The sequence below is a fragment of the Candoia aspera genome, chromosome 4 (genome assembly GCF_035149785.1).
Source record: "Candoia aspera isolate rCanAsp1 chromosome 4, rCanAsp1.hap2, whole genome shotgun sequence".
Taxonomy (NCBI): Eukaryota; Metazoa; Chordata; class Lepidosauria; order Squamata; family Boidae; genus Candoia; species Candoia aspera.
The window spans coordinates 59428793-59446307 of NC_086156.1; the positions used below are offsets into that span (position 1 = coordinate 59428793).

The 17515-nt window shown below is 36.3% G+C and overlaps 1 protein-coding gene across 1 annotated transcript in view; it reads left to right on the forward strand.

The window, feature by feature from the left end:
• Positions 1–15997, forward strand: part of ADCY1 (adenylate cyclase 1) — a 141382-nt gene extending 125385 nt beyond the window's left edge. Inside the window, exons 16-19 of the mRNA XM_063304216.1 lie at positions 8–106; positions 3929–4043; positions 5556–5680; positions 6533–15997. Coding sequence (XP_063160286.1) covers positions 8–106; positions 3929–4043; positions 5556–5680; positions 6533–6871 — 678 coding nt within the window. The 3' untranslated portion in view covers positions 6872–15997. The remainder of the gene's footprint in view (positions 1–7; positions 107–3928; positions 4044–5555; positions 5681–6532) is intronic.
• Positions 15998–17515: the final 1518 nt, after the last annotated feature.

The following is a 17515-nucleotide window of genomic DNA, read 5'->3' on the forward strand; positions in this document are numbered from 1 at the left end:
AACAAAGCTTATGGACAAAGAATATTACAAAGACATTGAAAAAATCAAGACAATTGGAAGCACATATATGGCAGCAGTGGGCCTTGTGCCAACTACAGATAGCAAGGTAAAACATCTTCCATTTGGAATGTTTTGTTTAAGCAATATCATAAATGAAGTTAAGAGTTTGCTTTGAACCTGTTAAAGTTGGAAACTGAATAAACTATACAGAGTAGTTGCTTGAACATTTTGACCTCAGCTGTTTTCAGCAATTGTATGGAGGACAAAAGGGTGCCTCACTGAAAAAAAAAATGCCTCTGAAGACCAAAAATTAGGCAGTTTTGCAAAATTAGTTAAATTTATGATTGACGAGATTCTTCACTCCTTTTTTTTCCCTCCAGAATGCAAAACATGTGGTTGCTCGTTCCTCTTCAGACATGCCCGAGTGACATTTCAGGAACATTATTCAGTCACATGGGTTCTAGGAAGTGATGATGCAAATGAGTCATCTCTCATGTACATGGGAATTGAAAAATAAACATTATTTTGCATAAAATAGGTCCTGGAAATCTTAAATCATTTTCTTTTTTTGCTGCTGAAAAAAGTCGCACCATATGTACTGTAGATGCAATAGTGTATGAATGCTTTGTTATAGTTCTTAAAAGGATGGTAGGTTATACAGTAGTCATACTATATACTATTTTATCAAGAATTGCCAGAAGATTGATATGATTTATAGTTAAATCTTTGCAACTCTTCAAGGAATGAGCATATTTTTATGAAAATCTAATAGAAATTACTATTCATCTTTGGGTGGAGCAAGTCCTCCACATAATAAGACGAGACATGGATCTTAAGAAACGTATCTTCATTCTCCTCAGGTTCTAGCATGGACAAAGTGCACGGTGTTGCTACAACAAACATGAAAGCCTGGGCTGGTCAAGGCCTTTGGTTTTCCTCTTAAACACTTCAGCATCTCTTTTGTATCAATCTCCTCTAGAAATTACTTCCAATACAGGAGTAGAGTCAGCAATGAATATTTAACAGGGAGTAAATCAGCACAATAGTATAAGTGTAGTGATGTTGTCAATACCAAACTATTCTCCAAGAGAATTTAGAGAACCTTCACATTTTACATTCCTCCTGAAAGGAGAGAGTTCAGGGCCCATTAAAATCTTTGGTCCATGTTCATTTACCGCATGATTTTATCAAGTACATCTGTTTACAAACTGTTCCAATTCAGGAAGCTGCCATTCAGTATCAGTTACTGAACCTTCCATTAGAACCAGATGTTTCTTACATGAAACTTCATATCTGAACCTGCTGACTGAAAAAGAGTAAGAGTTCCAGTTCAAGTAGATTCAGTTCCACCTCATCTGCATTCATAGGAGTGTTGTCAAAATTGGTTATATCCTTCGGTATGAGGTAGACAGGAATAAATACTTCGCAGGAATTTTAAATTTTTATTTTATTTTTTTTATGTTTTTGAATTTCGTCACTGCCCATCTCCCTCAAAAGAGGGACTTTGGGTGGTTTACAATAAAAATTGTAAATTTTTAAATTTAAAAATTGCTTTTTTAAAACCTATCTTTGAGAATTTGAGTTAGCTTACTTGCAATTGTAAAGTAATAACAGTGATTTAAAGGCAATATCAAATAAGCCAGAATAAGGAACATACCACTGTCTAAATGAAGACAAAAACTACAATTAAAATAATCTGGCATGTAAACCAGTCATTAGGATTTGGACCATATCCCATTTACTGTTAGTATTATAAGGTGTCATTAACAGAAAAGTGTTTACTTTTGCTTATTACGGCCTTTTAACAATACAGAAATATATATTCCAAGGTATATCCTCTTTGAAATAGTGGTTGGCTAAGTTCTCTGCTGAATGAATCACTTACAGTTTGTATGAGTTTATTTTCAGGCAAACAAGCAAAAGCCGGGGCATTCTGTCTGCTCTGCATGCGATAAATGCTCTTTGAACTACAAACCTGAAAACAACTTGTTACTGGGTAACTCAGGCTAAATCACATTTCAGAAATGAAATATGTTTTGTCTGAGGAAAATGATATGTTTGCCTGGAGTGGGGTGGTCGTGGACAGCTATCCAAATTTAACTCAATCTTCGTAGTATTTCTTGAGGTGTTTTGGCTGAAGACATCTTAAAATACTGCTCCAGAGAACCTTACTACATTTCCACAGCTCTTAACTGCTCTGATTGTGGGCCACCTATTGCTATGATATTATGATTGCTAGTTGCAAATTCCTGCCTGGTTGATCACGTTAATCAAGGCACCTATACATAGATGGAGAACTGTGATAATTCAGTGAATCACAAGTTTTCAGATCTTTCTGCATAGCCTGTTCTGGTGATCTTCTATACCCTTGAGGTGTGTGGTTCCAATCCTATCAACTTGGTTTTAGAGAGTAAACAAGAATGATTTGATATCTTGTAATTTGAACTTTCTAGATTTATGGAATTCCACTAGGTTCTTATTGATAATTGAAGTGTTACAATAATAGAAACAACTTGAAACCAGAAGGCTGTGAGTTCTAGTCCCACCTTAGGCATGAAAGCCAGCTGGGTGACTTTGGGATCTCTCTCAACCCTAGGAAGAAGGCACTTGTGAAATCTTGCTAAGAAAACTGCAGGGACTAGTCCAGGCAGTCGCCAAAGATCGGACACAATTGAACAGCAAAAAAAAAAAAAATGAACTTCCTAGATTTATGGAATTCCACTAGGTTCTTATTAATAATTGAAGTGTTACAATAATAGGAACAACTTTATCTGAGCAATTATCACCATCCTAAATAATATAATACAAAGTTAAGCCTAGAGAGAGAAGCAATTCGTAACAGTCCAACACATTCATAATTTCTTTGTCTCGGATGATAGATAGATGATAGATTTATCCCTGTCCTCAATATACATCAGTTTTAGGGTGGCTATTTATGTTTGTATTACTCCTATATTAAACAAAAGTTGTTTTATCAAGAAGATGAGTATTTTTTATATTAGGAGGGGATAGAGTATTTACAGCTTTTTAGTTACAGGGAAAAATAACCAGGGATGAAATGATAAGTATTTATAAAATTTTGAATATTATGTAGAGACAGTGGATAATATGGATTTTGTCTTTCCTGTCGTAACGCTAGAATATGGGAATATCCGTTAGATTGAATAGAATATATTCAGACAGCTAAGCAAGAGTTGTTCATATGATGCATGTTTAATTCCTGGAATCTACAATCGCAGCACATGGCAATGTCTAAAGGTATAGGTTGCTTTAAAAGGAATTGGAAATTTGTAAAATTTCCATGTTAAGAGCAAATCTATGTCACCAAAGACGTATTGTGCAGCAATAGTGGGAGAGAGTTAACTTTAGTACCTGCTTGTGTTTTCCTAGATGTAGAATAGACTGCTAGTTTGACCCCACATAAATGTTTTTATATTTTTTGTTCATCCATGTTAGAGTTCTCAGCAAGCACTAATCAGGTCAGAGGTGATAAAGAGCTCCGCTAAACCAAAAGTCCATCTAATCCAGCATTCTGTTTTCTTCAGTGGCTAAACAGACACCTATAAGAAACCCAGATGCAGGACATGAAGTCAGTAATTACCAATTCCTGTGAGCCCCCCTCCCAAATAATAACTAAATATGACTAATAATTAACTGCTGGTTGATACAACAACTGTTTGTATATTTTTCTAATCACTGGAATTTTCTAATCGTGTGGTCCTCAGCCTTCTAGACAAGAGTTCGAGTCTTGTGAAATTAACTCCTCCCCAAAATGAATATTTAACACTTCTAGCCTGTTAAATATGTGTTCCTTGTATATTTATTTGTATTTAGATTCTCCAGCTGGTTTAAAAACTTGATAAAACTATGTTTTACATTGATCTATACAACATTATGAATGACATAAAATTTTCTTTTTAAAATATAGGCAAAGAAATCAATTTATTTCCATCTCAGTACACTGGCTGATTTTGCAATAGAAATGTTTGATGTTCTTGATGAAATCAACTATCAGTCTTACAATGATTTTGTTCTTCGGGTTGGTGAGTTACATTTTCAAGAATGAATTCTGTGCTGTTACTGCTTCTGCCAGCATTCACAAGAGAGATTTGATAAACAGAATAAATTATCTGTTCTGACAGTATATAGCAAAATAGCTAAAATTATAGCCAAAAGCCACATAAATAATTTTCTTCTGCCTAATATTACAGCTGTTAATTAGTTAATTAATTAATATTAAAGATGTGGAAAATGTGCAGGGATGACAGATCATGATAAAAGCAATCTTGTAGAAATTGGAACTCCATAATTCCTCGTGTGGTAGGGAGAAGGTTTCAGAGAGATGAAAAATAAAAGCCTTAAGCAGCGGAGACACCTCCCGATACTTGTATGTGTCCATAGATGGAAATAATCATAGGAATAAGGGGAAAGAATATGCTAGATACATGACTTGATTAGAAATGGAACATGACTTCTATTGGATACAGCTTCCCAAAGAAAAGGCATGGTATTTTGCCCAGAATCTTGTCTTTGACAGCCATGTAGTGTCAAAGCAGTTGCTCAGCCTGCTTACACAGAAAGGGGGAGAAGGTAACTTCTGTAAGGAGCTTATGCCATTTCCATGATTGACAGTAATCTACCCAGCAAAGTAATCATTGGTGCCATACCCTGTGGTGGGTAGATTGATGCCCATTCCAGCAAGATGAGTCTTTGCTGTGTGAGGAAGCTAATAATACAATTACATTTTCCCTAAATCAGGGATCTTTGCTGAAGTTCAAAAACTTGGGACAAAAATAGTTGTCTAGCAGAAGTGTATATACAGAGTAAAGTTGCTATAATGAAGGCAAAAATCCTGGACTTAGCAAAATATGGATTTGAATAAATCTCTTCCCAGCCTTGACTGAGCACTGTCAATTCTCAGAGTGCATAACTTAAATCTAAGAGGGTAGGCACAAAAAGTCATAAACACAGTGAACTCACCCCTTATGACTGCAGTGGGAAAACCAAAGATTTTTTTTCTCACTGATCTACTTCAGTTGAATGTCACCACCGTAGTGTCCAGACATTAAACATTCATTTTCCCACCAACACCATCTCCCCTGAGATTGGCCCAAAGTGGAATCCCATTAAAGAAAAGCCGAGGCTTATCAAGTGGGTTGGCAGCTGTAATTTTCAAGCTACTCAGTGTTAATTGAAGAGGTGCTATGGGCCTTTCTTTCAGACACCAGCAAGCTTTTATTAATTGTTTATTAGCAGAATTTTGGGAAGTTGTCTACAAGCTGCTTCTGTTTTGTCATCTGGAAGCCTATAAGAGGGAGAAAAGCAGCATTCATTCTTCCCCATCTTTGTTTACAACTGGGGGCACCTTGGGAATGTCCTGTAGACTTGAGCTGCACAAATTATTTTTCCATTTCAGTTTCTTAGTATCAAATAGCAATTTCAGTAGAATGGAAATGTATTCTTTAAAAAAAAGTGCCGCAGCCACTTCCTTGTCAGGCTCCATGCCCCACAAGATTTCATGTTTTAAAAGTATTTGGCTTCTGTCACTTTTTCAGGTATCAATGTAGGCCCTGTAGTGGCAGGTGTGATTGGTGCCAGAAGACCTCAATATGACATCTGGGGTAATACTGTAAATGTTGCTAGCAGGATGGATAGTACTGGAGTGCAAGGTAAAATTCAAGTGAGTATTTTCAGAATTCTCTTACAAATTACATCAGTCTTAATAAAATACCCAAACAGTGGATTGCTTCTCAGGCTATAGTGAAGTTCCATCTATGGGAAGAATGTTGAACCCCTCCCTGTGATGCTGAGGAATTGTTACCAAAACTGTAATATCAGTTGCCTTAGTAGAGAGCAGCTATGTCTACCTTCCGTAACGTTCCTACAGCAGTACTTTATTACTAATAATAAATAAATCCCCCCACATCATTATTCATTTAAATGGGGGAGAGATGTTTGAACTTGAAAATTCGTCTACAAGTTGAGAATCTACACATGTAGAGAATCAAGACAGGTTTTGTTTTTGTTTTATGGGGTTTTGTTTTGTTTGCACTGCTTCATCTTTCCAAGGTTTTATTTCTTCCTTACATTGCTTGTTTGTTTACTTGAACCGTTAAATGTTTCTCCTACAGAATGAGATCAGAGGCACTTGATAGTACAGCAATAAAACAGCCATTAAATACAATGTAAGTTATCATAATATATTTATATAATTAGCAGATGCAGCAAAAGCAACAGACGTAACCCTCCCCTTCCCACACACAGAGAGAACATGAATTAAAAAATATTAAAGTTGCAAGGAAAAGAGATGAAAAATCCAAAATCCAACATGGCAATGGGTTGAGACAAATTCTGTTTAGTGTTTAAAAGATAACTATGGAAGCAAGGCAGATTTCCCTTAGGAAGGGGTTTGAAACAGCCATAGCAAATGCTCTTTTCTCTATTTTTTTTTTTTTAATGGAGTTTAGGGAACTGGCTTTTAAAGATTTGTTATCTAGTAATCATCAGTGACTGCGGTTTGTTTAATTCACAGGTTACCGAAGAAGTACAGCGGATATTGAAGCGGTGCAATTATGAGTGTGTTTGTCGGGGGAAAGTCAGTGTGAAAGGCAAAGGTGAAATGCTGACCTATTTTCTAGAAGGAAAGACTGATGGAAATAATTCACAAACACGATCTTTAAACTTAGAGAGGAAAACATATTCCTATGGGAGAGCAAACATTCAGACCAAATTGGGCACAAGTTGTCCATCTATGTGCTCATCCCCCAGCCTTTCGACAAACTCTGGGGCTGGAATGCTTCAGCCACCATCAGCACACACTAATCAGACGCTCCATTATCTTCCTTCTGTGCCAGCCATAAAAGAGGCATGAAAGCAATGAAAATCCTTGTTCTGCCATTTGAGATGAATGTGTACAGCAGAGGTCACCAGAATTTTTATCAGAGAGGTTAAGGCTGCAGAATTTGATATCAACCAAGAAGTCTACAACCCAACCAAAGAGAACTTGGGAACCACTAATAAGAACTTATGGGAAGGATCAAATAAGGGCTAGCAATTCTGTTAGGAGAAGTCTAATGCCGATTCTCTGAAAATATGGAATATTTTATCAGTAATTTTAATAGATGCATGGGAAGTCATGCCGGTGAGACTGAATATTTACATAAACAACATACAGTCACATATGTACATGTGTGTGCGAGAGAGATTGTTGGCATTCACTACTGATTTTCCTGCTGTAAGCTGTCATGCAGAAGTGTTGGCAATATCATACGGCAGAGGTTCATATGGGCAGAGGGAATGTTTGTATGATCATATCCAGTGTGCTTGCATCTAATGTCTAAAGCTGCCCTGTGAGCACAGGGTGATGATAAATTTATCTGGAGATGTAAGCAAGCACTGTGGAATACTTTCCCATAGTATTTGGAGGGGAAAAAAGAAATTTCCAGCACTTGCTGTAACGTAAGAAGTGGCAAGTCTTGAAGTAAACAAATGTAGCTTTTAAATTTTACTACATTTTTGTATCTTTGAGTGTTTCCCAACTGCGTAGTGATGAGTCAGAGATCAGACTGTAAGGAGATTTATTGGAGATGTCGGGTTCTAATCTCATCTATCATAATGATGAATGGCTTCCTATTCACACACAAATTGGGCTGTGGAAGAGTTTATCTCATAGTGTTGCACAGAGTCACGTAGAAAGCAGCTCCCATATTGGAAGGGATAGTAGATGTGAACAGAATTCCAGTTAACTATTCCAGAACAGAGTGCTACTCCAGGGGCAGCTGTGTGCACGCCAAAAGAATATTAAGCTGTAGAAAATGATGCCTTTTCAGTCGGCCAAATGGCTATTTTAAGACATTTATTAAAACCAACTGAATTAGAGGACATTTGTCAACTAGACACATACATAGATCTGTTTCCTGAACAGTTCATAGATTTGTGAACACAAGCTTGTTCCTTTCATGGAATAGATCTTTCAGATCCAATCCATATTGTTTGATGCAAATCCTCTGCCGATGATTTCTGTACTAGGTTCTCATTTTCAGATGAAGAGTCTCGTTGACAAATACATGTTATTTTTTTTTTAATTCAAAATGTAAACTTCTTATTTGATAGGATCAATTAATGTATTTACATGGTGATGGTTTTAGCATCTCAAATGAAAATACTTTTAATACTAACTTTATAAATGTTTTGGAAATGTCAGGCAGCCAAAATTAAGTTTTGTTCTTTAAGAAAGTTTTCTTCCATTTCCTGGCTTCTGAATTCTCTTTCAATGCCTTGAGTGCAGCTTCCAAAAAATGTCTCCATTGCAAATTCTGTTAATATAAACAGGGATTACTGTAAAGCACAAGACTTCTTTGAAGCTCACACAAATTTCAATTTACTTTCTATAAAACATTCAAAGTGCTTGTCTTCTTTGTTACTTTTGCTTGAAATTGATGTAGTAAATTATATAACAGAAAAAGACACCGTTCTTATCTGCAAAATGGCTGGTGAGTGATTTATAGAAGAAAACCTGAAAAGGGAAATTTCTTGCAGATTCCAACTTCACTTTGTAGTAGAGAAGCTGTGGCTGCCAATTTGTTATCATTTTAGCAAAGTTAAGTCCAAATGTAGATAACCTTTATAGGCACTCAGACCTTTTTGATCATTACACATAAGAAATATCCAGATGTTGTTGCCCATTACTTATATTCATTTTAATCTTGATCAACATTATTTATCTGAGTACTTCTAAAATACTATAATGAACAATTTCTTTCGTTCTTCCCAGTGAAGAAATGTTTACTGTTAAAGTTTGGTATATCTCAACAGCAGGATATATATAAACTTTAGAAACACTGATTATGAAAGGTGGATGCATTGGGAATATGAAAGTATCATTGGGTTTTTTTTAAAAAAAATCTGGATTTCTCTTTATATTGTTCAAGACTTTAATATAAAAATATTATTTTTACTGTAGTACAATCTCTGTTGTTGCATTCACAAGAATACTGATCTGCCAGCAAGAGACAGCACTGCATTGTGCTTTCCTTCGGTTCCTATTCATTTAACTAAGATATCTTCATAGTTTTCCAGTGGATCTATTGTGTCCTAGGTTTCAGTTGACTTATTTCTGACTTTCAGTGATCACATTCATTTTATTTGCTGGTACAAACAGAGTTTCATGGTGATTTATGATCATGTTGGCTTTGATCTATAAGAGAAAGCTTTCATTTTACTCTAGTGAGTTCTAAGGCATGCTAGTTATTTGGAGAGTGTTGACATGAATGCCTGTCACTAGACAAAACTTGTTTCTCTTGAGCCAATAGTTCATCTCTGATTTAAAGTAATGATATGCTGAATTTGGGGAAATATTTTCAATGTAAAAAGATAGTCTTTGGACTCAGTAATGTCTTCTTCTCCCCCAGTTCAGAAAGAGGGCAATTGAAAAAGTTCATTTGCCCTTGGATAAGGATATCACTTAGGAGATCTAATTGTCTGTATGATGCTGTCAGTATCTCCATTTTCTTTATCCCACAAAGCACTCTCCCCAAGGCACAGAAAAGGGGATAGAATTCATACAGTTACTGGCAAAAATAGTTACCTCTCCCCAGTTTTGGCTGATCTCTAATCTGAATGATTATTTCTTTTGATTACCTCTTTTCCAGTACAACGATTAAGAACAATTTTGCTTTAGTCACCTAGAGAAGTATGTATGTTTTGATATATGCGGTCCTATTTTAGTTAAGGAGATCAGACAATTCCTCAAGGGAGGTTAGCCTTCTTTGCTGAACATGCATAAGCTGCTGTCTGTAAAAGCTTACCTTGAAAAAAAAAAATGTGGTTGGCAAATGATTATTAGGGATATGTCAGTAGGAAGCACAATATTTTAAAACACTTGGCACAATTTACTCTTACAATAATAATTAAAGGGTTTTCATTCTCCACCAGAGCAGAGAAGTTATCCAAGGTTGGGGGAGGGTTAGGGTAACCTTTATATTGTTATGAAAAGATACTAGGTAGACTTATTAAGGTATCTGCAAATATTTTTAAATTTTCTGAAAAGCTTTCTTTAAAATAATTTCACAGGACTGACTGCCAACATCCTCATGTAATTGGTATACATAATAATTAGGCTTGAGGTAGCTATTTCCAGGTTTTGGCCCACTGCTGCCTTTATAGGCATTACAGCTTTTATAAATTAATGTATACTTATGCCATTTCAGAGATCTCAAGATCCATTCCTCAGGTACTCAAGGATCTGCATGTAGTGGAGGAATAGATCTGCATACTTCCCCCAAACTGTATGTGAAATAATGTGTGAGCAAGATGTGCCATATTTAAGCCCATTGACCTATAAGCTTAATTTGTATGTCTTTCAAATTATTTCACAAATTATACTTACCTACTGTCCAGAGATGTTATTTTTATTTTTTGGTCCTAGGCAGCTGTAATCTTGTGCACATTTCTTAACCCAATGGGTATTACTTCTTAATAGACATTTATAGAATTGCATTGCTAAAATAGTTTATTGTTGTTTCAACATAGACTATAACAACTAAACCATTACATTTTTATATAGTGCTGAATATATGCTATAAATAGAAAATAATATGATCAGAAGATGTGCACTATAAAAGTTAAACGAAACTTCAATACATGGATAGTATTTCTAAGTTAATAGCTTATGAAATTCCAAAAAGTGCAAATTATACTTAACCCACCAATATAATTATAAAATTTCAAATACTATGCTAATGGTGGTGGCTTAAGCATATTCTTTCCATCAGCACAAAGAAAGGATCCTCTTTATGTGAATTAGCCCAAAGAAACTGAATAAGAATCCTGTCTACATCACTTCTAATTCAATTGCTTGATTCTAGTTAGTGCACAGATCGATTCAGGCAAGGCTCAACAAGTATGACGGAATGAGTTTACTTGTCCTTACTTGTGGTGCCTCCATTGGATGTCTCTGGGCTGCTTCTAAGACCAATAAATATTTAGCCATTGGATGTAAAGTTCACATCACAGAATCAAGCTGAATGTGAACCTGAACCAAGCACTGATTTCTATTGCCTCAGATCCAAACCAGAAACAGACATAACCACAAAACATGATCAGCAATTCAGACAAAGTGATTCACTAATATTTTCCTTTAAACCAAAGAAGAGAAAAGGGGAAAGGATGTGAGAAGGAGATCTAAGAGTAATTATCTTTCTGCATTTATCTGGATGAGGCTAATAAAAAGGCTATATATAACCTATTGGCATTTAAAGAATTCTATTTCAAATCATGAACATTATGGGTTTTTCAGCATTTAATGTCTAATATATTAACGATGATTTTGATTGGCAAATCAAGAGATACTATATGCATCTGATGTTCTACCAGAATATCCTGGAGACCGCAGGCAAGACAAGCAAAGGAAAAGGAGGTTAGGCACTGTGAGTCTCACTGAACCAGCCGTAAAACGTTAACCAGTATTAGTAATCCAGATTCTTTCACATTTCCAGTTCTAATCAGAAGATTAGCCATAATGTCCTTTCAAGTGAGAATTTTATATCAAAAGGATAGGCAACTTTTTTTTTAATTTATGATAAAACTGTAAGATAATGCCTTATTTATTTTTAATCGTGTATAGTATGAAAACATTGGCCTTCATGTTATTATTTATTTACTTTAAAGGAAGTATTGTACGAAATTTTGTAAATAACTTTAGCTATGAGAGGTTTATTGCATGTACACTTGGACTTTAAAAAAACTGCAAATGGGCACACTTTTAACAGATGCTAGTGTTTTTTTGTAAACTGAAGTTTTACAAGTGCATGAATATAAACCCTTTAGAAATGGATGTCCTTTTGCTTCTTTTCTGCAATCTACTGCATGCCATTCATGCCTGACTTAAGTAAAAAAAAATGCTGAGAGTAAATTTCTTTTTACATGTTTTTAACATATCACTTTTGACAGAGAGTTTTTAAGGCACGACTATTGCATGTGTATGTGTAACAAAAGCAAAGCTAAAATTACAAAGCATCAGAAGAAAATTTAAATCTAACACATTCTGCCAACCTCAGTGTTGCTGGTCCACGTTATATGATATATGAAATGTGCTCTCAACATCTATGCTACCTTTATAACAGTACCTTTGGTCATTAGAAGCAATAAATTAAACTCTACATACTGTAATATATCTATATATACCTTTATAAATGAGTGGAAGTAAATAGTGGCATAAAACTGAGTCACCAGTTCAACAGGTACTGTTTAATACCTTGCTTGACTTAGCAGGATAAGTAAATGATTGATTTTGGGCAGTGAATGATTCCGTAAAGCCCAGAACACACAAAAGAGCACAAAATTCCCCTGTAGATATGATTGTGTGAAGCTGCCTTAGACGTAGAACACTGGTCAAGTACTGACTGGCAGATTTTTTCCAAGATCTCAAGCATTTAGATCTGAATATATGAATATAGTCTTGTACTAAGGCTGTTTGTCCCTTTGGCCTGGTACTGCCTCATCTGCCTATCAGCTGCTCAGGTCTCTCTCAGCCCTGCTACCTGAGATTAACTGGGTGGGATGGGATTTTATTTGGGAATTTATGCATGCAAAGCAAATGCTGTTCTATGGAGCTGTGGCCTTTCCCATACATGAAAAGATCATGTGTATCCTCAAAAGCATTTTCAGATACTGTAGGGAGATCAAAAGGTGGTAAGAGCAAGATGTCAGTTTCATCAGATTGTAAACAGGCAGAATTGCATCGGAAAGGGGGTGGAGAGAGATGGGTCAATAAGGTTACCTAGATTGTAGTTTTTTGTTGATAATTGCAATTAGTTATGGTATTTGAGATAAACAGGATTGATATTTTTCATATTACCAAACATAATTTTTATTCAATGGCCTTATTTCTTGATTAATATGAATCCAAAAATTAATAGGTCAAACCGAAACTAAAATGCTAAGCTGAATTATGTGATCTTTTAAAGTAGAATTGGAATTTTTCATTTTTGCCTTTATTCTATGAGATTTTTCAAGTAAACTCCAAGGCTGCAATAGTAATCATGCTTTCAGAATGCACGTCCCAGAGAAATCAGTAGGGCTAGCTTGTAAGAAGGCATGTTTGGGGCCCAGTTTTAGTGTTACCAGTAACTTCAATTCATTGTTGGTTATGCTTTTGTGTCAGTCATTGAGGTCCTTTCTAAATTCTTTCACAGAGTTATAATGAAACAGAATGTGGTACCTTAAGGAATTGGGTTTTTTAGAAAATGGAATGTCCAAAAATTTTAATCAGAATGATTGACAGGGTGATTTTGGCCATTCAAGGATCATTATGAAAATAATTGTTTTCTATCAAAATCTCTCAAGTTTTCTTACACAGCCTTATGCTTTCTTCATTAACTAATCAAGAAAAAAACACTAATTTATTATTCAAACCTCTTGATGGCTGTAGTATGGAATGGCAAGTGCTGTAGGATGTCAGGAGGATTATGTGACCAGATTCTGATGGAAAGCTTGTGATATAACTTGTGCAGGAATGTAGAAATGATTTGCAGTATTTTATTTTCTGTTACAGTAGAAGCCTCAATTTTCATCCTGTTACCTCACAACATGGCTATTTAACACTTTTTTTTTTTTTTGCTTTTAGGAGAAAGGGATATCATAACTTACCAAGTCTGTAGCAATAACTGCTTCAGAACAACAGTAAAGCCCATACAGTAATGTCCCTAAACTAAACAGAATTCAGCGCTTCCCATATGTTGGAATTTCTTCTTTCCATTGAACTTGGACAAAGTGGTTCCCTCTGTTCTCTGCCCACACCCTAAAAACAGCTTTAGAGCATTGGGAGATCCAAATTTGAGAGGTTGCAGAGAGGATGAGAAATCTGAAGACAGCACATTCTTCCATCTATATCTTCTTTTTCATCCTCTTTCTTCTCCTTTCTTCTTGTTATCCTTGGGCATGAACATACTTCTTAAAATTTCATTTTTAAAGAAGGGAAATGACCTAACATTACTGCCTCTGAAGTCTTACTTAGAATAAACGTCATCAAGCATATTTGTATTTTTAAATCCATGCAGCCCACATAGATCATACGTACCGTTGGTGTGACTGTGGCTGAAATATTTTGGTAACATGAAGCACTGTAGGAATTTGTGACCACAAGATTTACTAAGGATCTGCAACTAAATATAAACCCTCTGCTGTGTCAGAGTAGAATGAATCTTCTCTGCATGTGTACATCACAATCGGTCACAAATGTAAAGAACCATACACAGCCAGAAAGTAAAAAGAAATGGCTGCAGTAAAGTAAGCTGACTGTTCAGATTTGTCCTGATACAAATAGATCCAAAGAAAGAAAGAATACCCTGAGAAGGGACTGAAATACAGAATACAGGTGATGGTAAAAATAAAATCAGAATTCTCCCCCACACCCAAAATAGAGAAGTAACCAGAGATTTTATTTCACATCACTGAATTTCATCCCTTTTTAGACATACTGAAAGTAATCCCACTGAACACATTATGATTAGTCTAGATCCCATGGAGTTCAATGATGATGGTATCTGGATCCAATCCATTTCAGAGGTTCTGATCTAACATCCTACTACTGCCTAAAAAACCTAGAAACTCAAGTCCAGAAAGAAATGTGGGGGCTGCAGAGGATTTTTAAAGTTTTTTTTTTCCCTTTTAATTTTATTTTAAATCATCCTTAAGTGAATTTGATAGGTAGCAATTTGAGAAATGTAATAATAAAAGCCAATAATGGTCTAACAAAATTAATAACTTAGAAATAAATTAAAGGCATACCAAATACACTGTAAACTTCAAAACGAGTAGGTCAAAATTTAGCAAATCCAGCCAAGGTAAAATAAAAGGCTTGAGAAAATTAACTGTAGTAAATCATGGCACCAGAATGACATTAAACAAGCAAGTCAAGGAGCAATGAATCTAGTTTTTCCCAGTAGTGCTAGTTTGGTATGTCTGGGGATTTGGGGGATGTGGATGGGATTGAAAATATGCAGCATGCCCCTCCCCATCTACATTTTGAACTGGCACAGTCAAAAAGCTTTTCTAATTGAGCCTGTTGAGTAGAAGTCTCTATAAGGAGAAACTACTAAATATGCATACGTTCTTATGTTGATTAGCTTTTGTTGCCTAAAGTTTAGCAAGCAGAATTGATTTGATACCTTTGATTAAATCATCATTGCCAGTGTTGGTTCAGACCCAATGCTTTAATTCTCTCTAACTTCAAAACTTAATAATTGTTATTGACTGTTTCGTCAAGCTGAATCTGGTCCATTATATTACAAATATCCTAATTCAGCCTTTGTCACTTTGGTGCCCTCCAGGCATGTTGGTACTAGAGTTCCAATAATTCCCTGCCAGCATTCCCTGGCAGCTGTAGTTGCCACACATCTGTGGGATATGAGATTGGGAAAGGATGTCCTAAGGGATTTTATCTTCTTCCAGCTTTAGACCTAAACTAGAGTGTTTTAATTTTTTGTTTCTTTTCTATTCTGAACCAAAATCATTCTGAGATGGCTGTCAGTTTATCAATAGAGAAAAGGCTGTTTAATGTTTTCCCTTATGATAATTTGTCCATTCATGATTAAATGCCTTCAGCTGCATTTCTGCCGAATGAGGGGAAAATGCACTGAGAAGTATACATACAAGGGTATGTCATATTTAGGTTGAGCATTTGAGGAAAGGACTATTACAGAAATGTATAATGTTGTCTTCAGTATTACAATAACACCCTGGGTAACTTGGAATGAGATATTTGCATAAATAATACGGGTCTATTTTTTTGTACATAGAATATTGTAGAGTATCTTCCAGTCTTTTTCAAGATTGTTGAATTGAGATGAGCAATTAAATATTTGTCTTATTTTTATGTTGGGGGGTGGGAAGTAAATGGACTAAAATGTTATACTTGTGAATGTAAATTTCTTACTGCAACTTTTATACTGAGTGTTTGCACTATTATAATTTCTGGAATCAAATTAATAAAGGAAACAGTCTGCTTAAATAAACAAGTCTGAAGTTTGATTAAAATTGTAATATTTATTTATTTATTTATTCATCTATCATATTTATATAGCCACCCAGTTCATGAAAAAGTGACTCTAGCTCTAAATAGCTAAGTCTGCTTGGCCAGGGTCCTGATAAAGTGCTTTTCATAAAGCCCAAGGAAGTGGACAGAGGTCTTTGCAACATCAGCTCTGCCACCTGTGTACTTCATCCCTGCCCATCTTGGAGGTGCAGGGAGATGATAGGAGGCCAAATGCAGGTGGTGGTTAACACATTCTGGGAGTGGGTAGTGCACCAATTTTGAAGAAGGTAACATTGTGCCCCCTCCTCAAGAAGCCATTGCTCAACTCAGCTGTTTTGGGCAATGTCCTGTCTCCAGTCTTCGCTTTCTAGGGAACATTGTGAAGTGGATCATGGGCTTGCAGTTGTGGAGAGCCCTGAGGGAGGCAGATTATATGGATCCTTCTCCATATAATCCACAATTAGGACTGTGACTAAATTGATCACTTGTGTGGATGACCTCTGGTGGGACCAGGGTGGGGGAGTACAGTCCTCCTGGTCTTGCTGAATCTCTCAGCTGCTTTCGGTACCATCAATCATGACAGCCTTGTGGATTGTCCATGGTACTGGGGAGTGGGGGCACTGTTTAGTAGTGGTTCTTTTAGAGCAGATGGGTCCAGTCACGTCTACCTCCTCTCCTGTTAAGGTATCACTAGTATACCGATGGGAGTCATATATCTCCACCTGAGGCCGAGGTGGAGATGCTCTGGTGCCTGGGGGCTAGGTAGGGAGAAACAGCAAGAATTCAGTCACAGCAAGATGGAATAGCTGTGCATGCAGAAGAAAACTTATCCAAGTAAAATTCCATCTTTGATACTATATAGTATCCAAGCCAATTTGCAATCTTGATGGCTTTTGGTTTCACAGCTTATCCTAGAAGTGTTGTGCCCAAGAAGGTCTTTGCACAGCTCCATGTGGTGTGTCAGTTGTGGTCATCTGTGGTCCAGGAGGCTTTGTTGATGTTGCTCATGCCTTTATCATCTGATATTTGAATTATTGCAACTCATCCTACATGGGGCTGACTTTGAATATCATTTGGAAGCTATTACTGGGCCAGAATACATAAGCCCAAGTAAAAACAGGCTTAGTTTGCCTGTGTTACATTGTTACTATGGTTGCCAGTAGACTTCTGAGTTCAATTCAAGCTGTAGCTGTTATTTTTAAAGCCATTCATTGTCCAGGGCCTGGATATCTCTACCTCTTCAAGTGGAATCTGCTCTTCTGGGGAGATCTAGAAGGGAAGACTTGTTCAGCTCTTAGGGAATGCACTATCAATGACTCTGAGGGGGAGCCTTCTCTGTCACAGTCCCCCCCCCTCCTCTGGAATGGATATCTGCAGAAATAATGGTGGCCCCATCCCTGCTAATGTCCAGAAAATTGTTAAGACCTGGCTTTTCTGGAAGGCTTTTGGGAATGATCTGATAGATTAAATTGCTTCTGAGGA